The sequence below is a fragment of the Anas acuta genome, chromosome 2, assembly GCF_963932015.1.
Source record: "Anas acuta chromosome 2, bAnaAcu1.1, whole genome shotgun sequence".
Taxonomy (NCBI): Eukaryota; Metazoa; Chordata; class Aves; order Anseriformes; family Anatidae; genus Anas; species Anas acuta.
This window is the reverse complement of record NC_088980.1, coordinates 39390611-39413890: the sequence shown is the minus strand read 5'-3', so window position 1 is coordinate 39413890 and position 23280 is coordinate 39390611. Positions and strand designations below refer to the sequence as shown.

At 35.8% G+C, this 23280-nt stretch overlaps 1 protein-coding gene across 5 annotated transcripts in view; it reads left to right on the top strand.

Annotated features, from left to right (window-relative positions):
* Positions 1 to 23280, top strand: part of ZNF385D (zinc finger protein 385D) — a 429191-nt gene that overhangs the window by 211797 nt on the left and 194114 nt on the right. Inside the window, exon 2 of one of the 5 annotated variants that reach the window (XM_068674355.1) lies at positions 2366 to 2411. The exons of the other annotated variants lie outside the window; for them this stretch is intronic. Coding sequence (XP_068530456.1) covers positions 2366 to 2411 — 46 coding nt within the window. The remainder of the gene's footprint in view (positions 1 to 2365; positions 2412 to 23280) is intronic. 5 annotated transcript variants of the gene reach the window in all.

The window sequence follows — 23280 nt, the reverse complement described above, 5'->3', positions numbered from 1 at the left end:
CAAAATAGAGACAGTACATTTTACTTTCTATTGAAATAACAGAAAAGTGGGTTTATGTGGCAAGGCTTGGTAGTGGGGGAGCTGCAGGGATGGCTTCTATGAGAAGAATCCAGATGCTGATAGATAAGTGGCCTACCCTTTGACAGCCAGAGCCGAGCCAATAAGTGATGTTGTTTGTGCCTCTGTGAAAGCATATTTAATAAAGGAGTAGAAAAAAAAGAGCAAACAACAAAAAACACTGCTGCTTAATGGCAGCTGAGAGTGAGAAGCAGCCCTGCAGCTCCCAAGGTGAGTTCAGCAGGAAGGCAGGAGGTGCTCCAGGCACACAGCAGCAGTTACCCTGTGGCCCATGGAGAGGCCCCTGGTGGAGGAGACTGTTCCCCTGCAGCCCATAGGTCCCACATGAAGCAGATCTCTATACTGCAGCCCATGGAGGAGCCCCCCGTGGAGCAGGTGGATGTGGCCTGGAGGAGGCTGCAGCCCATGGAGAGCCCCCACAGGAATGGGCCCCAGTCCGGAGCTGCAGCCCGTGGAGAGGACCCCACGCAGGAGCAGGGGTCTGGGGGGAGCTGCCGCCCACCCGTGGGGGACCCGTGCTGGAACAGTTTGCTCCTGGGGGATTGATGGACTCCATGGTACGGAGCAATGTTGCAGAAATTCCTGAAGAGCTGCTGTCTGTGAGAGACCCACTCGGGCTCAGTTCAGGAAGGATGGCATCCCATGGGAAGGGTCCCATATGGAGAAGGGGCAGGGAGTGACTGTGAAGGAGCAGTGGAGACGAAGAGCAGTGGAGACTGACTGCAATCCCCATTCCCCTGTTCCCCTGCGCCGCTTGGGCGAGGAGGTGGAAGCAGATGAATAGAGGGGAAGTTTGATTTTTTTTTGTCCGCCTTTGTTTCTCACTTCTCTAGCTCGTTAATAATATATTTAATATAATTGACAATATATTTTACTAATCTCCCTACTCTGAGTCTGTGTTGCCCATCATGATAATTGTTGAGTAATTTCCCCATATTTATCTCAACCCTTGAGCCCTTTTCACAATATTTTTCTTCCCGTTTTCCTTTGAGGAGGGGAAGTTAGAGAACAGTTGCAGTGAACCTCAGCTGCCCACCTGAGTAAAACCACCACAGTGCTGTAAGCTAATATTTACATACACGCTAGTTATAACAACAGATGTTTTACAATGACAGAAAAACTCTTTATAACTAAATAATTACCAGGGCCTGATACTTACATTACGCTCTCGTGTCCTGAGAGGTAGGTCCAAATTGAGATCTCATTCCAGTGAGATCCAGTGATGTTATTAGTAATGTTGTCTGGTGAAAATGAGAGGACATTTAAGCTCTTGATCTGTGATATGCAAGGGAGGACAAATGAAGTTTTTAAGCATGCCCACCCCTGGGAAGAAACAAAGGTTAGGAATTAAGGGCTGAATGCTGTGTTGCATGAGACCAGAGTTTGGGACTGGAGAAGAGGAAAAAATAGGAGCAGAGAAGAAAGTGATAAAGCTCTGGAACACAGCCATATGGCAAAAATGATGCAGGGAGAGACATCAGTGGAGAATGATCAAATGGTGGATTAAATATGACCCCATGTGACTATGTATAAATCAAATAGATGAATATCTGGAGCATGGGATACCAGAGGTTTACAAGGGCTGTGGACTCACTGCATGCTAATGAGAGATTAACTACTGCTCCACAGTCATCAAAGGGAGGGCAACACCACTGAGAGGTCATATTTCTATTCTATCATCTTAATATTTCAAGCAAGACTAGATTTTTTTTTCTTTCTTTCTCTTTTCTCATTTTTTTTCCCCAAAGCTTTTAAATTTGTGCAGGCATCTGGACCTTAGTCCAGTTGTTCTTTGTGTGGCTAGAGTGAATGATACTCATTTTCTACATAGTACTGATCATAATAGTTCTGTTGCCACAATCTCTTGATAATACTTGAGACAATATGTACACTCCATGAAACTTTTATAGATTTTTTTTAAATATCTTTTACCTGAAAATAAGTTTGTGGAAGTAACAAATGTGAAGAGATATGCCAAATTCATGTTCAGTGATACAATATCCTATATGATATGATAATACGATATGACATCCTCACTTAACATTCCTTGAAGATTAGAGAATGAGATATAAAATCTCTGATTTGTAAACATTTTTTTATTGTTGGAACTGAGATATCCTAGAGGCCTTTTCTTAATGACAAAACATTAATCCCGTTTTCTCTTTGCTCCTTGTGAAGCTACTTGCTGTCTAGAGCTGCTCTTGTGATCTTGGCTGGCTACCTGTGATGTTTATTATGTGCATTTAACATATTCTGTACTACCACAATCATTTTCTTTTATTGTTAGCTTCCTGATTTCCCTTGGGGCAAAAGAAGATGCAGACACATTGAAGGTACAGGTGCATTAACTATCATTTACAAATGTCTTTCTAGGAAAACTATGTTTGCTTTTCTGTTCTGTAACTCTATATGGAATAATTCTTCCATCTCGCTGGCACATGTACTGTGCCTATGCAATTGCCCACTGTGGTAATCCATGCATAATGCATGAATTTTGCCTTAAAAAGTTATCTTGCTTTAGAAACAACACACAATTACACGCTTCTTCAAATTGTGTAACATGGGAACGAGGGCAAAGAAAAGAGTCTATCTGGAATAACTTTGTTTCCTCAAATATTTTTTTACACTATGAATTTCCATAATTAGCATAGAGATTAAAATATTTTGCTTATCTTCTTCTTCCAGCAGTAGGGTCAGCACCTATAGCTATGCTGAAGGAAGCCTGAAAAGCTTCTAGACACAAAGCTGAGAAGTACAGTGCTCCAGTTGCAGTTTCAGCATGTGCTGCAAAACTCTATACATTACTGCTCTAATGGGAATGTGTTTGTTTTTCCATGACAGATCAGCAATGTGTTGTTTAGGTTTTTCCTCCTGAATGTAATTTTTTCCTTTTGGTATTATAGAATGTGAATGCCAATGCCTTTATGTAGCTTTTAATGTAATAGAAAGTGTTTCAGGTTACTTTTCTGTTATAAAGCTTGTTTACTTTCAGGAATCAGCTAAGCTGATTGTGAACTAAAACACCATTTTCTCTCTAGTAAATTCCATAGTAGCTTTGTTGTATGTGTTGGTGTTGCAATGTACTCCAAAACTATGAGCTTTCAAGTGTTCAAAACTGTTCAAAATGCAGTTGGGCTATTTTTATTGTTTACACAAATATAAATAAAAGCTGCAGGTAGATACAATTTTATTTTAAAAATGTTTCTCTTAAACCCAAGATTTTGAAAGCTTCGCAGTACATTGCATTTTTTACTTATTCCAGTGCAGTAAAAGAGTATAGGATTCTTAGATTAACCTCTTTTATAGGTTATTGACAGGAAGAAAATAAAATCTAGTGGCTCTTACAGCAATGGAAAAAATCTTCTTATGGATGATTCTCCTAAAGTTTTGAACACACATAGAAAAGCAAACAAATGCTTTGAAAATAGGAAAGAGATGCTTCAGTATTAAATTTGCACTACATAGTCTGGCATTATTCATATTGATTTAAACATAAGATCATGGCAGATTGACCATAAGTAGACGCCATCAGTTTTATTTGTATGACTAAACACTGAAGTGGCATCAAAACTGCTTGGAGGAATGCAAGAGGGAAATTACTAGAATAACATATTCCTTGAGAGGAAAACTTTAAAAATATTTGTGCTAAGACAGAAGGGTTTAAATGTAATGGTGTAGATGGGAAAGAATATGATTATGTTGGAAGCACCAACTTGTATGAGAAGGTTGGTTGAAAAGTTAAAATATAAACATAATATACTAAGTATGTAAAATTATGAATTTTTCAATATATTTAATAATTATTAGGGCACATAAATATGAACCCCCAAACCCTATTTTCATACATGTTTTGTTAAAAAGAAAAATTGACATGTAAGATCCAGGTAGTATAGCAAAGAAATTGTATGCTTTTCCTTACTGTGTTGGAGTTGAACCATAGTGTTGGTTTCATACGTGCTGTTTCTCGACTTCACTTTGAGCATCCCAGTTTTCATTTATAAAATAAAATAAATAGGAGGGAGAGAAATGAAAGATTCTGAATCCGATGAGGGAATCATTCATCATAAACTATAGTGAAAAGAGAAAACTAAAGATTTGGTGAAAATACAGTAATTAAAAAATAATAATAATTAAAAATATGGTAGATCCTCAAGCATTTAAAGAATTGAGACCCAATCTACTTATTCTCTCTTGGGTGAATGGATTTATTAGGTTTGTGATCAGCAAATATTTTTCTGAAAAACTATTTTTAACTGAATAGTCTTATGTAATTCTTTGAGCTACTGATACGTGTGTAGACTTGTAAGATTTGTTGTTAGAATTTTTACTCTAATTAGGTAATGGTTCATCAAAAATACAGGTAAGCACACCTTTAGTCTAGATATCACTTCTGATATTCTGTATCTACGTCAGTAAAAATATTTCCTAATAAGATTTACATTGTTCCTCCCTCCCATTTTATCCCTCACAACAGAAACCCCAAAATGGCACAGGTAATCATACTTGTAAGAAGCACAGTTTAATGTCTTCCGAATTTGTATTCTATTCTGTAGGATTGTGCTCTTTGTGGAGAGCACAAAGGTATCTCTATTTTAGGTATCTCTTCAGTATGTATAAATATTTTGATATATTTGTATATCTTAAAGAAGGGACAGAAAAGGGAAAGGTTTTTGCAATATTAATGCAAAAAATTGCATTATATAATGCAGTTATAATGCAAAAAATGTATGTTTATTTAAAGAGCTGTGACAGACCAAAATATGTGTATTTCTTGAATCTGGTAGACCAGGTCTTCATTCAATCACTTAAATGTGCAAAAGTGACTGCTAACACATTTTAACAAAACCTTGGTTTTGTTACAGTATGGATTCTGACCTGTGCAGAAATAACTTATGCAAAAAAAAAAAAAAAAAATTATTCAGGGCAACTGACTCACTTTGATTTTCTTTAGCATTTCCAAGGGATTATCTTCACTTTGGTAATGCTATTTTCTCATGAGGAATGCTTTTATATCTTCCAAGCAGGTATTAACTGCAGCAGGTCATGTTTCATTTAGGAAACTGTTTGCTGTCGGGATCTGGCATGGCTTTTACTTGTGCCATAATTTCATTAATTCATAATAAGGTTGTGAAATAACAGAATTTTTGAGATTCTTACTGTCTTGTGTCAGAGAGGGGTTTGGCTGTACCCAGAACTAGGGGTTCTAAGACACCTTTTGTAGTTAGACCACACTAAACAAAAAGTGGTTGCATAAAAAGCATTTCACATTGCTCCTTCCAAAAGTAAAACAGGTTAAATGTTGAGTTTTGGCTTTGATTTCTATTTTAAAATAAACCTGGGTTTTCCTTGTTTGCTTGAAGGTTTAAGGTGTATGTGGTTGTTGTTATTTTAGGGAGATTTATTGTTGTTGTCCTCAGAATCAAATACATCATATAAAGATGACAGTGAAATATGTACACCAGTAAGATGTATTGTAATGATAGAGGATTGATTTTTTTTTTCCTTTCTTTCATTATAATTATAATACATTGTATGTACAAACTTACATAGGTTTATTGGAATACACTTTCTGGAAGATTAAAAAAAAACACAAAACAAACAAAAAAAAAAACCACCAAACAACTGTCAGCCTACTGAAGATGAGCAATTTTCAGGTCAACAGTTAAATCAGTGCATGATAATTAGTAGATGCAGTTGCCACTTGCACTCAGTAGGGATTTTAAGCATTGGAGTAATTTAAAAACACAGACTAATTAATCCTACCACACTGCTGTGAGGCAGATAACAAATTCAATCCTGTGCAACCATGTTTGAGATGATAAACTGAGGCACAAATCAGCTAAAGACGTAGTTAAACTGGTATTATCGCCCAGTAGACCTATATCTTTTCAGCTGTATGCTTTAACCACTAACACTCATCTGAACTAGAAGAACTGGCAGAGTTTGCATCTCAGAAAAGAAAATTCTTCCTTACTGTTATCACAGATTTTCTTTTTTTTTTCTTTTTTTTTTTTTTTTTTTTCTGTTCAGTAACTTGATATGAGCATAATGTTCTGTGGGTTGTATCATTCACCTATTATTTTAATGCAGGTATATGCATTAAATGGAAGTTAAGCATAAAACTCTGATGTGGCACATGTAGCTTTGTTCATTTCATTTTATTACAACATAATGCCAAAACCACACAAACTTACATTTGCTTAGTAAGGACTCTTATCCATTAGGCACTGGGTATTCAAGCCAAAAGAACCATTTTTAAAATTAAAAAAAAAAAAAAAAAAAAAAAAGGAATAATAGTGTTAGTATGAGATACGGTGTATTTGGGGCTTTTATGTCTGAGTTCATGATACATCAGAACAATTATGCTTATTATTGTCCATTACAGAAGACGTACTATCTTTGTGTTAAGAGTATATCTGTCATGCACAGCTTAAATCTCTGCACATTTACTTTTCATCACAGACAGCTAATTTCTCTAGCAGTTAGAAACTTTTCCAGTCAAAGAGAACTAATACCTAGAAATAACTTTTCCCCCAAATTAACAAAGCAGTAGGTATGTAGCTGTTTTATTGTTCAGATCAGCATACTGGTTGTGTCTGAGTACCTTACTGGATTAGAGTTGGTTATATGCTATAGGAAAATGTTAAGAAGTATAAAAAGAGATCAGAGGATATTTTATACACTTAGAGATTTTATTTATTTGTTACAGGATCATATCTTAAAAGTCCATCCATTTAGGTAGTTATTTGTTAAAACTTTCAAACTTTCCAGACTTTGAACTGTCAGTTCCATGTTTATTTCAGGATAACTACATAATATTTTCAAGTAAAACTACAACACTTTTTTTTTTTTTTTTTTTAAAAAAAAAAAAGATCCTCCTTCCACAAGGGAAAATGACACTGAAATATGTGTTATGACTTGAAATAGTAGAGTTCATAATTTGTTATATATACTTAATATTGGAGAAATGTGCTGTAGACTGATGTGTTGAGAAGATAGTGAATTTAGTCCTGATTAGAAGTTTGATTTTTCCAAATCAAGGAAAAACATTTAGCTTTTATAGGGCTACTTTATCTTCCTCTGAAATTCACCAACTGGACTGGCAATTTTCATAATAAAGTTTTGAAGAGTTATGCACCCCCTAATGCAGTTCTTCTCCAAATGTAAATGGTGCTGAGAGTATTTCTGGTTTCATGTGAACTGTTTCTTCATTGTGAAATATGTTAAGGAATACATATCTTGGATTAAACAAAACACAGTTCTAATGTTGTGAGCTCAAATTAAAACATACTTTGTAGTTATGGAACTTAAATGCCTCAGACTCAAACAAAATCTTAATTTTAGTTAGTTGTTCCTTCACTCTTTGCTTTTGGTATATCAATATATCAGAATTGGTATTCTAAATAATCTTCATTTTTTCCTATCTACAGCATTTTTAGTAGAATAAAAATAGTAACATTGCAGTTACTGACTTTCTTACATCTCACTCAAGTATTTTGAAAGTGTGGTGTATAGAAAACATCTATATTCATACACCACCTCTGGCCTCCTCCCCCTTTTTTTAGTACTCAACTTGGACTGCAATAACCTGGGATTTTTACTTATATTTTTTTTTCAATTTATGAACAAGTCTTTAGGATTTTGTATACTAGAGTGAAAACGCAATCTGATGCAAATCTTTGTGACTTGTACGAGGGGCCAACATCTTTTTGGTGATACAGTAAGAATTGAAGGCTTTTTATTTATGCAGAAATACATGCATACACATGCATGGATGCATACAGGTAATTCCGAGCAGTGATCAGGATGTCACAGAAAAATGTATTTTACCACTATCTAATAAAGTATACAGGTGTTATAGAATTAGAATGCTCTAACATAAATCACATAAACATGAGTATACTGTCAAATGAATCCAAAGATGTGAATACTTTAATATTATCCTTGTGTTAAGCTTGCAAGTGATTGTTTTAGTTAGGGATCATAGGAAAGTTAAGAAACTGTGTGTGAGATAATCCACAATACTTCTTGTCTGGAAAAATAATCATATTTCTCTCAGGCTAACCTCGGAGGAGGTCCTAATTCTACCTTTATGCAAAAGGGAAGGTAAAGAATTCATGCTGGGTGTAGAAATGCATTTATATTCCTATTCTAGCTACTTAAAACAGTAATTATGTGGAACACTTTCTGGGAAGTACAAGCAACAGGAATACCTTTCCCTTACTCATGTCTACAGTCTTGTCAAGCCAACTCTTTCCCACTATTGTTGGCAAATTTAGTCAGGCTTTATTTACTCTTGAAACACAAATATTAAATTTCACATAGGGTTGCATGTCAATTCTATATATACATACATAAAATATGTATACATCTATGGGTGTTTAGGGATAGATGTATATAAATTATGAGCCACAAACTATGATATACTGTAATATGTTAAATGATATAGTAATTTCTGAACTTTAAAAAAACAAAACTTTTAGAAAGATAAGATGCTATGCTGAAAAAGGGAAATATGAGTTTAATGTTCCTTTTTACTTGCGTAATTAAGCTCATTTGCGTACACTTGATGTTCTAGTTCTTGTTTACTTTTAAATCCTTACTCCATGTCTTGCATAATAGAAGTCTCCTAGTTGGACTAGACAGGTCTTCATTTTGAAAGTTACAGGTTTGGACAATCTGCCATTTCCTTAGCGGTGAGATCCATTTTATTGTGGCAGGAAGAAGGCTGGGAGCTTCTGATTCTCTGTTTATTGCTTCTCTGTCTAGAGAGAGTGTATCTGGGAAGAGAGGAAAAGAAGTTCCAACAGTGGAATAAGACCTCACTTTACCACTGTTAGTAATATCCAGTGACGTACACTGAATCTCTCCTTGTGCCATACGTTTTCCTGTGAAATCTTGGTAGCAGACCAGTGAATAAAATATCCCAAGCTGTGAAGAAACCCTAGCTTTACCAGTGTGCATACAAGACTTTCTAATGAAGTTGGAGAGGAGCTGGAGAAACTACATCTTGATATTGTCAAGTTTGCTGTTCAAAGAAGAGACTTAAGCTGAAAATAAGCTCTTAGCTCTTCAATTTTCTTTAAAGTGTAATTAGTTTTTTTGTTTTGTTTTGTTTTTTTTCCACACATGTACTTCATAATTAAGAAACAAAAGCAAAACAATAAAGTTCTTAGGTTTTTATTTGGACAAGGAAGGTGGTCTCTTAAAATGTTTGGTGTTTTTTTTTTTTTTCAAAAATAGTACATGTAAATGCGTTTGTATTTTTGGAAAGCGTTTTTCCTGTGTTCAGTATTGCGTGCTGCAATTCAATCAAAATGAAATTGTTTAAAAGATTCAATTTTCTGTACTGTCTTTTCCTTTTTCTTTGTTTTCTTGCATGCTTAATATGTTCTGTCAAAAAGACAAAATGACTTTGCTTTGGACACTTCTGTTTATGAACATAATAGCTGATCTGGACCAGTTTTCTGCACAGTAAAGAAAAAACTAAAACTAGCATTAATTTCACAAATATTAACTATTCATAAATTTCACTATTTATGAAGCATGATATTCCTGGTTTTATTTGCTGTATTTTGTTAAATATGACCTTAAGAAATAAAAATAATAATAATAATGGAAAAAGCCTCTCCTAACATTTCATGCCCACCTGAATGGTCTTTTTTTTTATTTTTTATTTTTTTTTTTTTTTTTGAAACTATACAAACTTGCTTGTGTCAGCAGACAGTCTAATGGGGTTTTAACTTTTTTTTTTTTTTTTAATCTGTAATGCTAGATCAATCAGATTTATTAGTTGTTGAAGATATTTTATATTAAATTTACATTTGGTGCAGATCCTGACAAAGTTAATGTGCATATTTTTATTACTGGCTTAGAAGGAACACAGAGCTTCTTTGAAGCCTGAAAGCAGAAATCCTGGAATGACAGAAGTATCTTCAGAGGGGGGAGGTGGGTAGCAGAGGAAACGAAATAACTTCATAAAGTCTGAAAAGAGCATTCGTGTTTCCTGATAATAGATGCTGTAGCACAGCATTTGCCAGATTTTTGTTAAACTGATAACAGTGGAAACAAAAAAGTGGAAACAGAGAAACAAAACTCTGGAACTCAAATAAATACTGTCTGTTAATGATTTAACTAGCACATTTATAAATAAATAGTTTTACATGAGTGAGTGAAATTCAAATGAGAACAAATAGTGAATTTTGATGAAGTGGTATAATGGCAGATTAATATAACTCACCTTAAGGTAATTTAAACATTTGAATATGTGATGTTTTCTTCTCAGGTGGGCTGGTAGTTTAATCCATGACTGATTTCATGTGAGAGAGAGATCATAATACAAGTTTCTATCATTTTTCCTTAAAGAAACTATTGAAAATATACTTGGCTTTTGTACTTGGTAAATTATAAAGATCAATAGATGAAAGCTATATTTTTAGACCTAGGACAAGAATCCACTTAGATTTCATGCTCTTCTAGATAACAAAAAATATATATATAAATATGCTCAAATCTACATATGTATAGAAAATAACATCATGACATACAAACAATTAGATGTGATTACTTGTGCCTGGTGCATTAGTAATTGGCTAATCAAAAAGATTTCAAAACTTCCAGTTGTAAGGATTACCTGGATGATAATTACCATTTACTCTTTTCTTGCTATGTGCAATTTAGTTTTAAATCCCCAGAGAAGGGGAGGACAGGGGGGGAGGGGAGTAAAATTTCCAGTGCTTCTTAATTTAGCAAATATATATATGAATATCGTTAACAAGTCAGATTATAAGGGAAAGTAATTATTAAAAAATAATATTTTAAAATATAAAACTGAATGTACACGTCAGTACTGTGAAGATCATATTTAGAACAGAAGAGCTAAAGAATTCCTAGTTTTATTTAAAGCAGTTTTTAATCCCTTGCTAGGCCATTCATACCTAATATGGTGAAAGGACACAGATTCTATTTTTGGGGCTGCAATCACATCTTAAATTAATATTATTATTACCCTGTCTCATTTTCCACATTTCTAAAGAGGGATAATAAATTTTATCTGCCTTGGCAATACTTTAAGGACAGTATAATGCTACAAATTAATAATTATTAACACATGTACATGCACACCTAAGCAAAGATGGCCACATCAGGAAGACACAGAAGTGTTTCCAGCTGCTGGGTCCCACTGTGGGCATTAGCTATCTTCTGATTACTCATGGCTGTAATGTGGACACCCATTAGTGTCTCTTCTATGTATTCTGGTTCCCATGACAGGGAAATCCAAGTGCTTGCCCCAGAAAGATGCTTCACACATGGGTCTGATCTCACTGATCCAGGAGCACAAACAGTTTTGGTCATATGCTTGCCAGCAGTTAAGAAACAGCCCAGAAAATTATTGCTTGGGTTATAGTAATTTTCCACGTTAATAATAACGATGAGCATAACATCTAGCAAAAACAGTGTGTTGCTGTAATAGGATTATCAACAAAGGAACAAACAAGTACCATGTGAAGTAACACTGACAAAGTTTTAGATTTTTAATTATTTTTAATTTTTATTTATTTATTTTAGTAAATGTAGAAACTTACAGAAATAAGATAGAGGTATTACTTCTAAACGCATTCCCATAGTGGTTGGTAACTCAACCATTTATATGCCATGCAAACACATGAGAACTGGAAAATGAAAGGGAGCAAAGACGTTATTCGTCTTGCTAATATGTTTTCCTTATCAAGCTGAAAGAAATATTAAGAACAAGCAGGTAACAACATACATTATGAAAAAGAGATTAAGTGTCAGATATCTCACAGATGACTCTGTGAGGTAAACCTGTGCAGTGAGAGAGATTTTATTTTTTTCTTAATACAAAATATCTAATTCTATAAATAACGTAAGAAAATACTCTTGTGAGTATAATAACCTTATATATATTTCTGAGTCTAATGCATGTTTCCCAGGTGATGTTAGGCAAGTAGCTCAAATCTCCTGTACCATCAGTATGAGTATACCTGAGCAGTAACCTGTAATCACTTCCATTCTCATCCAGTTCATTACCAATATAAAAATATGCAGTATTTCATCTTCCTTTCATGTGTCACGTCATCTGCCCCCAAACAATTGCAGCTATTTTCTGTAAGCATCTAAGCAGTTTTTAAAGTAGCCCTGAACCTGTGAGATGTAGTATGAGGAGCCTGGTTCTACATTTCATCTACCACCTAATCTTGTACAGTGTCTTTAGACATGGCTGTGACAGAAATAATGATAGCCATATTGTTGGCCTTTTCATTGTAATTCCTAACCTGACTGTTCTTTAAATCAATATAATGTTAACAGCTACTTAACTTTGTTTGACAGTTTTTGGAAATGATTTTGCATCTAGATGTCTTGAGCCTTAATTTGGAGGGCAGATAAGTCTCAGATCCCAGAACATGGTTCAGGCCCAATATAATAACATAGCTTGGATGTAACTAGTTACCTTTAATCATTTCCTTTATGCTTTGTGATTTGCACAGATGTTCTGTATTACTGTGAGAGGAGAAACATTCCATTTCATGATGATTGGGAAGTAGTGAATGCTTGGCTAAAATTGAGGGGTTTGTGCCATGCATCATTAGGGGTTTAAATAATTAATGATTGTGCAATAGAATGACAGGTTCAATCCAGGTTTGATGTAGCTCCATTCAGTCTATTTACATAAATTGACTTTCAGTAAATCTAAGCAACAATATCCCATAGGGCAACTGATGAAACACTGTTCTTTCTGTTGTGACTTCATGCCACATCGTGGGATAAATCTGATTTAGATCATATGTAGGTATTACTTGCTTCATTTGCATTTTGCAGCATATCATTTGGAAAGAAGCCATCTGTGAATACGGGCTTTCTGTTATGATACTGTTACTGAATTTGGTTTCATATGTTGAGTCTTCTGGTTAACTTCTGGGATATTGTTATTGACTGTGCAAACTGATCTCCTTGGGCCAGAAAATTCATCTTTATACAGCAATGCTTGAGTAGATCTCAAGAGAAGGACTGTTGCAGAAGGAAGTGAATTAAAACAAACTTCATACTGACAAGCTCAACATACAAAGTGCGGGTATAGAACTGGAGAATTATGAGAATGTCTTTTTTTTTTTTTTTTTCCCCCTCATTTATGTATTTTAGAAATGATCGAAGATTGTATTTACGGTTTCTGTTTTGCTAGTTATGATCATCCTTGCAAAGAGATGGTTCTACAGGAGGCTTGTAGCTTCCATGGACTGAGACCATTCTAATTGATTAAGATAGACAGTTTGTCTTACTGGATGCTCATCTAACCTGTAGTATATGTATGTTGTGTCTTTTGTAGCTGAGAAACATATGCGTTAAAGGGATGTTATATTTAAAAGAAAAAAAAATAGTTTGATAATGAGTGCCCATGTAATATTCAGTTCCATCAAAAATTAATGAATTTATAGGGAATATATAGTAAATACCTCAAACTGGACTGAGTAAATTTGATGCAACACTTACCTTTCCTAGGAGTCCATTACTTTCTTTCAAAAAAATGTATACGTGAATACAGTAGAGAACTGAACATAAACAGACAAATAATTGCCACTCTGTTGGAAACTATAATTGTATTAATAATTGTTTTTAACCTGCATAATCATTGTAATTTTAGTGCAATTACATTATATGTGAATGCAAAGCTGTAGGAGAATTTGCTAGTCACATATGTCGATGCAAAAAGAGAGACACTACTTATTTTACACTATGAAATAACCTGTGCTAGTTTATTAGCAACTGCAAACACAATGATAATTTCAAGCTCTTTGGAGATGTGAGTGTCCTTGCGCCAAATGTTTAAACTGCCCAAAGCATCAGACATGCTTATATAAGCACCCTCCTATTTCATTAAAACCCTGAGGTAAGAATTTCAAATTATTTGCAATCTGCACTAATTTCAAGGTGATAACTTCTGAAGAGCTGGTGAAATAATAGAATTCATTACTGAACAGTGTAATGGAAATCAAAATATTTAATTAATTTTATTCTTAATTATGTCCTATATCTACCAGGAACAGTTGGCGAGGATGCAGGGGAGGAACAGGTTCAAAGTACTCATTTTTCCTATCTTGATCCCTCATATAGTTCAGAGCATACTCAGAACTGCCTTAAACTGCTGCATTGACTGGCTATGGGTCCTTGTTGCTTGGCATCTACTGTGCAGAAGAAATGTGTGAGTGAGTCATCATCTGCTGGGTGCTATTGCAGGGTGGTGGTGGTGGTGGGAGAAGGAGATCTGTCATGCTTTCATGCCTGAGGAGTTTTCAGTTTGCTGCTGCCAAGGCTATTGATGTTGCAGTCATGCCTTCGGCTAGAACAAAGTAACCACAGGTGTGGGGGAGAACTTGGTCCCATGTCCACAGCAAACAATTAGTTATAATCTCCACTCTTGAGTGCAAGCCAGGAGATGGTGAAGGCATGTAAGAAAAGAGTCTCAGAGCTTATCCCAAGTAAGCACATGGCAGTAAGCTTCCAGGCTACCTCTGATATTAACAGCTGAGTTATAAAAATGACTTTCAGTTTAAATCCAGGTTCCCCTATTGATTTCCAGCTTGATTTTTATGTGAACGTTAGATCTCTCTCTTATCAGCTTCATACAGCTCTAGCTGGTTTGGCACTTTGTGATGTTCTTGACATTGTTCAGAAAGATGTTGAGTTAAAGCTGAACAGCTTCCTTGACCTGAAATTTAAGCAAGAATATAACAGTCCTGGAATTTTATTTAAGACTCAGAAATGTGCCTTTAAAACTACCTGGGAACTGCTTTTTAAGAACCCTTTCAGACAAACCCACTGGTAACAGTAACTATTAAATAATTTGTGAGCAAACATTAACTTCTCAGAATTCTGATAGATTTTGTTCAACTAACAAGCAAGGATGACTTGGGAAGGAGACTGTGATGCTACTCTGAGGTCCTTAGGTACCCCTTCTCACCTCTCACAGAAATACCTAAGTTGATGTGGGTGCCTTTTTCACACTGGCATGAATAAACCTGTAGGCTTCACAGTCATTCTGCCTAGGTTAGCATCAACTGTGTATTTCTGCAGTTGTTCAAAAGAGTCACTGAGTGATGGATGGATGGTATGGTCTTGTTAAATAAGACTCCGCTAAGACAGGAACAGACCCCAAAAAATTCTGTACAGAGAGGTTTATGTGGGGACTGGCAGTGGTTCCAGATGTCACAGAGAACAGAGAATGAACTTGCTATCTTCTGTCTTAATTAAAGTGCCTTCTAAGTAGTTCCTATCCTAAGGCTGCAGTAACTATTATATTTTTTTTCCATCTTTTTGAAAAGGGGTTATTGCTTGTTGTCAGCCTGACAGCTAAAGTTGGTCAGGAACTGAAAGCTAAGAATAGAAAAATATATCACGAAAAAGAACACACAAAACTTTTTAAGACCTTTGAAGTGGCAGCACTGGGGAGTTTTCTGAGGAGTGGGCTGGAAAAAATGACTGCAAATTAAAAAGAACTAGCTTGTGCTGTAGTTGATTTGTTTACTCCATTTTTTCTGCATTTGCTGTTTTGAGGTGGCATTTGAACACCCCACAGACTTCTTTCCGGTCCTTTGCTTCATAGTAGCCTTGCTATTTACTACTTTACTTAAGAGGAAAATACAGAACTTTCATAAATCTACATTTTGGTCTTGTAAATTACTGTTTTGTGATCATATTTCTTACAGATTATGAAAGGACACTTGTATTCATGGTTGGAAGGTTTCAATCTGATGAAGGTGTATGTTTTTTCATTGATTGTACACAATGCTTTACAAACGTGCAAAGATACAAAAGTACTTCTTATCTAAATGGTTATGAACAATATTTGATGATTTTTTTTTTTTTTGAGTATTTCTCTTGGAAATGTAAAATTAAATTGCCAGCACGTGCAAAGAGGAGTCAGGCATTATACACCTGAACTAAATACATGGAGAATCAGGGAAAAAATTATCTTGCTTTGATGAGTTAATTACTCTTAATTGGCTTGCAGGGAGCTTCTGGGGGAGGGGTGTAAGAGATGGATAAATGTGATATAGAGATTTCACAATTGATTACTGCAAGATGTGAAATTGCTGTAATCAGACTCTGACTGATACTAAGAAGTTTTATGCCCTGTTACAATATTGCATAATTTCCAAGAAAGTCTGTGAAATAGCTATTTGCAAATTAAGTAAGTTTAATGTATGGCATAAAAACAACCAAATTATTGGTTTGGAAGGTAAAAGAATACAACGGGATGTAAACTAAAAATGGTAAACTTTATCTTTGTTTTTAACATTATTTGACTTTGATGTGATTTTTGTGTATGTAGCTGATCTCATCAACATATGGCTGTGTGTCAGTGCTTCCTCTAGTGCTGATTCTGTTGCTTCCTAATATAAAATGTTGTATTTCTTTCCATGCTGTAGCTGAAGTAGTACATGATTTTCACGTTTTGCATAAGTTTAACTTCTGTTTGCATTCTGATTTATAGATGTGTGTCATTTGCGTATATGTAAAGTACTTAGTGAAATTTAATTCAAATAATACTGGTTTTAGGTGGCAGTGAATTGTTAAGTAGCTTATGTTTTCTAACTCCTGTGGTAGTTACAGTCTCCAGGGACTCATTGCACAGCTAAGCAGACTGGAGTCTTAAATCAGTAGAGAGCAAGTGCAGCAAGAGAAGCACTCAGATGATCCCTGATGTTCATTGTATCCCTGTTGCTAAGCAGACAGGCTTTTTTACCAGTTGGAACACTTTCAGGCTCTGTGGCTGCATTCCTAAATGAGTTGCAATAATTAAATCTGAAAGTCATGATTGCTAGTATTGCTTGCCAATTCCAGCTTTATGAAAAGAGGCAAAACCACCTGATCAGTCCTAGACAGAAAGAGAAATTTGTTTGACCTGCCAATATGTGCGAAGCTAATAGCTGTATAAGTTTAAAGAAATTAAACCAAAACAAACATAAAAAGTTTTATAATCGATGGGTTGTTTTACTGTTACAAGAGGATATATTCTTTGTTGAAAGGGAATAGCCTGGAGGAGAAATTCCCTTTAAATGATTATCTTTCTACTAGTAACTACTTTATCTTCTTAAGTGTATATCTATCTATCTGTAAATACACCTTATGTATACACCTATTTCAAGACTCTCTGAACTTCTGATTTTTTTTTTTAAGTGCTGAGTAAATTCTTTTTATGTAATGGATAAGGCCAGGTATTGTCTGTAATCTGCCATTTTTCTGGTTCATGTTATCTTATTAGTTTTTTCCACAACCTCTTCTAGGGCTGAATAGCAAGAAAAGAACTTTGTGCTGCTTCTCAGTTGACAGCTGCAGGGGTGAAGTGGCAATAAGAAACTTCTGGGTTTCATGAGAGTGAAAGAGACTAGGCAGTCATTTTCTATCCGTTTGAATGGACTCTTAGAGACAACACAGTTGTTGTTTCTTGTTGCTTTAGAAAGCTCTGGTTATGTGAGTATAGGTACCACTCATGAACTAAAACTCTGTTAAAACTGTTAAGGTTTTGTTTGTTTGATTCATTTTGCAAATTTGTCAAATAAGGACAAATATGTTTCTCCCACATAAGAAGGTTAAGGGAAAAAAAGGCATTTTTTTTTTTCCCTCACTAGGTTTATATTAGAATTTTTAATTATTTCTGTATTTTTAAGTTTTCTTGCCTTCATAGTTCCTGTGTTATTTCTCTGATCTTCTGACCGGCACATAGTCTTGCTTTTCATGCAGTAGAAAACCAAGTGGGAAAAAAAAAAAGAGCTGGGATTGTCTGCTTCTTTATTAACTCCTGCTCCAGTTAGAGTTCCTCACTAACTTGCCTTGTAGAGGAGCAGCAACTCTTTTTTTTTTTTTTTTTTTTTTTTTTTGAAGTCTTTACATTTCATACAGTGACAAGAGTCTCCCATCTGGGAGGGAATGAGTTGTAACTTAAGCTACTTCCATCATGAAATTACAATTGTACTTCAGAAAATGATGGTTTTACAGAAATGGCTTCCCTGCCCACTGGAAAATAACTTTGAAATTTTCTAGACAGATTTTGTGAACATGAAAGTGTTTTCCTTTTCTATTTGTAGGACAAAACCCATCAGAGTTCAAGACATAATTCAATACTGAGGCAGGAGGCTTGCTTTGAAAAATCAAGGTTTCTTAGTACAGAAACAATGTTTTTGCTCTGTGCTTCAAGAAGCTATATGATTGTAATTTGTGAGGTTCCTAATATCCAGTAATCATTTTTCTTTCTAAAGGTCAGATTATTGTACTTTGCAGGGTGAATACAAATTACCTTCAGAAATAAGTCCGAAGCTGTTCATTTTATTTTTAGTTTTACTATTTCCATAGTTAACATCTTAAGGCTCTGTCAGTTTTTCAGTCTGATTCATGTAAAAATTAAAGAACTTGTACTGAATGGGGTAGTCAGGAAGCAGGTATTGAAACAGAAGTAGTTGCTTTAATGAATAGTATAGGAAAATGCTCTACTTGCTCCTCCTTTGTTTCCAAAGAGAACTTCAGTAGCTACTTTGAATTTACCAGTTGTGCTAAGTTATTTATTTGCAATAGCTAGTTAATTTTTCACCTGATTGATTTTTCTCTGAATCATTACCCTTCGCTGATAGCTGTCATTGCCACACTTTTTTTTTCTCATTTTTTTTTTCTCATTTCTAATTTCTCATTATAGCTTATATCAAGATTTACATTTTAGTCTTAGTTTAGGCTGAAAATCACGTTTTATCATGTAAATAAAACAATTAAAAATGCGTGCAGGAGAATAGCTCTGAATAATGTACCTGTATAAATGACTTACATAAGACAGAATCATATATAATGCTTATAGTACAAATGTGTTGTCACCCATTTTGGTGCTGTCATATTGCTTCACTGTAGATGAAATGTGTAATGCTTAATTATTTATTTTTCATGTGTCACTGGGCTGAAATTTTATTGTGCACTATCTCCTCTTTCTTCATAAAAGCTTTTAATTTTTTCTCCTGGGTGAGTTGATGCGAAATTCCTTTAGCATTTCAGCTGACATATAATTATATAACTATTAAACCAAACTACATGAAGAATCAGAACAGATTTAACAGGTGTCAAGGAATGCAAAACAATTGGATGAAAGAACTGAGAGTATAGCTATGAACGTATCCAAAATGCTGTGCGGTTGATGGTTCCTTAAAGGAGTATGCCTGATCATTTACATTATATCCATTGAACCTGTACCCAAGACTTTCCTACCCCAAATTAGACCCCCTATGAATAGCAACATCACTAGTTTTTTATGGAGAAAATTTTCAGATATTCACACCCTGTTAGGGCCTGGACCAATGACTCACTTTGTTGAGCTTCCTGACTTGTTTTCAAGGATGACCCAGTAAATCAATGCTCTTGTGCCTGAACTGGAAGGAGATACATCTTGGCTCTATTTGTTTAAACACCTACTCTTTTATCTGTGCTTAAGACCTGGCTGAGTTGGCTTTGCAGTGCAGCAAGGTGTGTGCATTCTTGGGTATGCCGAGAGGTTCCTTACCTTGGATGGTGCAGGGAGGTAGGCTTCACTTGGGAGGCTGCACCTATTGTGACGTTTCGCTCTCAGGGTCTCATGGCAGAGTCAGAAAGAGTTGGGGAATTGAGTGCCTGGGTAGCTTAGGTATTATTAGAGCATTGTGAAAATTCAGGGGCATATTCTGAAGATGCTTGCCCAGTACAGCCCGCTCTAAAAGCGGGCAGAGATTAAGTTGCAAATAGGCATTGTGTGTGTGGTGGAGAGAGCGTTAGTAAAAGAGTTATACACAGCAGAGTGGTGCTGAAGGGAACAACAGTATTTTGCAATAGCTCCTCTATGCAGACAGGTCCTGCCACTGCTGTAATGAGAAGTGAAATACAAACAAGTCTTGTCTGAATTATTTCACAATTGTAGTAGGTGGGAAAACTTTGAAACTCACGTTGGCAAACAAATATTTGTGAATAGTTGCTTCATAAATTTAGTGATGATGAATATTCATCTACTATACAGAAGAGTTTGACTAGGATCTGACTTGTATGCATGTACTAGGACACCTTTGCTACCACAGGCAATTACAATAATTTAAAACAAGACTTGATGAGAATAAAGAGTAGAAAGAGTAGTTGTAGCAGCCTTAATGATTCTGTTTCATCGAAAAATGGTTCATTTCACTTCTAAGAACATCTGCCTTATTCATTTTTAAATATTTTCTGATTTCAAGATAAATAATATAGAAGGCGGTGATATTGATTTTGAGGAAAAATCTATATCTTCTATACATTTTTAAGGATCATAGCATAATTTAGGTAGGAAGGTCTCAAGATATCTGTAGTTCAACCTCTGTCTGAAAGCAGTCAGCTGTCAAATCAGTCTAGGTTGCTCAGGGCTTTATCCAGTCCTTCAAAACCTCCAAGGATGGAACCTGTACATACTTTATTATGTGTATTAGTTTTTCTCTGCTATGGAAGTCATTCCTTCTTGTGTTGAAACTGGATGAGATATTGACGTTAACGTGGGATAAAACTGAATGAGTTAACAGAATCACAGAATAGTTGAGTTTCGAAAGGACAGCTGGAGGTCATCTGACCCAACTGCTCTGCTCACGTATGCTTACCTGGAGCAGGTTGCCCACATCCAGAGTTTTCAGCAGTGAGGTAGTGACATTGAGCATGTGGTCTCACCTTGACAAAAGTGGGTAGCAGCCTAAATCCCAATGAGAAAAGGGAGCACTCCCTTGCTGCAAAAATGTGAATTGTCACCTGTCATCAAAAAGTATTTTACATTGAATATAGTCTTCTTTATTATAGCTTTGTTGGATTTTCATATTGCTTCTCACTGAAATCAATGTCCTGTCAATGACATCAATGGGAGTTAAGAAGTTGAAACATATTTCAAGTGTTCTTCTCAATTCAAACCTAAGTGAATTTTGCTCCTTTCAGTACTCCCACATAGAGAGACAGTGAAGGTAAAGGATTTCTATGCAGAATTGTGATGGTTTCTGTTGAGATCTCCTTGTATGGCAATATGCCTTTGACTTGATCTGTCTGACCAGCTTGGTAAAGGTTACTTAGAATAGATAGCTACTTAGGCCAGAAGCACACTGAAGCTTCACAGGAAATAGATTTGGATAGGTTAGTCTTCATGTCCTTTTTCCATCCCAGCTGCACTTACAGAGGAGTAATTAATTACCTCCTTCAACTATATTATGAACATCAGAATAGTGAAAACAATTTTTTTCTTTAGGAATGTTATGGCATAGGTTTTGCATTAATTCTTACTACTCTCACTTAGCACTGTCAGGACTACAATATCCTTCCTAGAAGCAGTGCCCTGGTGGTGTGAAGTGGCTGTTCTGATCATTTGTGAGCAGCCCTGATGAGAAGGGTCTGGGGGCTTTGCTTGATGAGAAGATTGGACGTGAGCTGGCAATGTGTGCTTTCAGCCCAGAAAGCCAACTGCTTCAGCAAAGGAAGCGTGGCCAGCAGGCTGAGGAAGGGGATTCTCCCCCTCCGGTCCATTCTTGTGAGACCCCACCTGGAGCACCGTGTTCAGCTCTGGGGCCCCAGCACGCTAAAGACATGGACCTATAGGATTGAGTTCAGAGGAGGGCCATGAGGAATTTCAAAGGGCTGGAGCAGCTCTCCAATGAAGGTCTGAGGGAGTTGGGGTTGTTCAGCCTGGAGAAGAGAAGGCTCCAAGGAGACCTTATTGCAGCTTTTCAGTACCTAAAGGAGGCCTACAGAAAAGCTGGGGAAGAGTCTCTTTCTCAGGGGTGTAGTGATAGGACAAAGAGTAATGGCTTTAAACTAAAAAAGGGTAGATTTAGATGAGATATTAAGAAGAAATTCTTTACTCTGAGGATGATGAGGCACTAGAACAGGTTGCTCAGAGAAGCTGTGAATGCCCCATCCCTGGAAGTGTTCAAGGTCAGGCTGGATGGGGCTTTGAGCAACCTGGTCTAGTGGAAGGTGTCCCTGGCTCTGGCAGGGTGGTTGGAGTTAGATAGTCTTTCAGGTCCCTTCCAGCCCAAACCATTCTATGATCATCTGATGTTACATTCATGCCACAGTCACTGTTAGACACTGGGAAAGCTACTACAGTAGGCAATGCACTTGCTCTCCCTCTGCTTACATTTCTATATAGGCATGTTCCTCCCTCATTTAATTAAATGACGGAGGAACTCTGATCCCTTACATCTAGAGGGACAAATCTCAGAAATGTAGGAAGAAAACATGACTATAGGAAAATGGATTGTTATTCCTTGTCATTTTTGAATCACAGAGGAAGACATCTAAATTTAAAAGCTTTATTCTGCACGCATAACTTTTGTTGGCTCAACCAAATTTATGTATTGTCTAGAGAATATGGGCAGTTATGCCTCCCTGTCAATTAGCAGCATGCTATGTCACCTTTTACTGTGCATATATATTTTTTATCTTGAGTAATTTGCATGCTACTTACAGTTGTGGTCTGTCACACCATTGTTGCTTTGCTAGTCAATACTTATTTTTGGTTTTATTTTTACTTATGCATTTCAGTCATTTAGGTTAAAAAAGGACAAAGCATATTGCATGTAATTGGGTACAAATTAATGTGACATGAACTTGAATTGACCACAGGCAAAAAACATTTGTGTTCTGATGCTGTTTTTTTACTCATCATTTTTGAATGATTAAAATGTAATACTCCTTATTTTAGGTTATCACGTACAACAGCTTGAGTCACTAATGCTACATGCATTATTGAAGGCACAAATGTGTGTGAAGTAGCTGGTTTTTTAAATAGTAGTTAAAATACAAGTAGTTTAAAAATAGTATTTGCAGGCAACAAGATAAGAGTGGAGTTTCCATACAGATTGTACTATCTGCCTCTCTGGCAAGAAGCATGTGAAGTACTATGCAAACACAGTCTGCTGTGTTTTCTCAAAAGTGACTAAACCTCTCCTGGCAATCATTGTGATACCTCAAAGCAGCTTCAACAACAGTTTTATAATAAAAGTATTGTTTATACTAGGCTTTGGTTCAATTTAGAGAGATCTTGTGATTTAGCTTAGAGAGCAATCTTAAAAGAGGCAGTGATATCACCTTAGCTAATCATTGATATAAGCTTAACTAATTCAAAACTAACTTCATTTTGCATTCATTGTCAAATGAGGTATAGGGCATAACTTC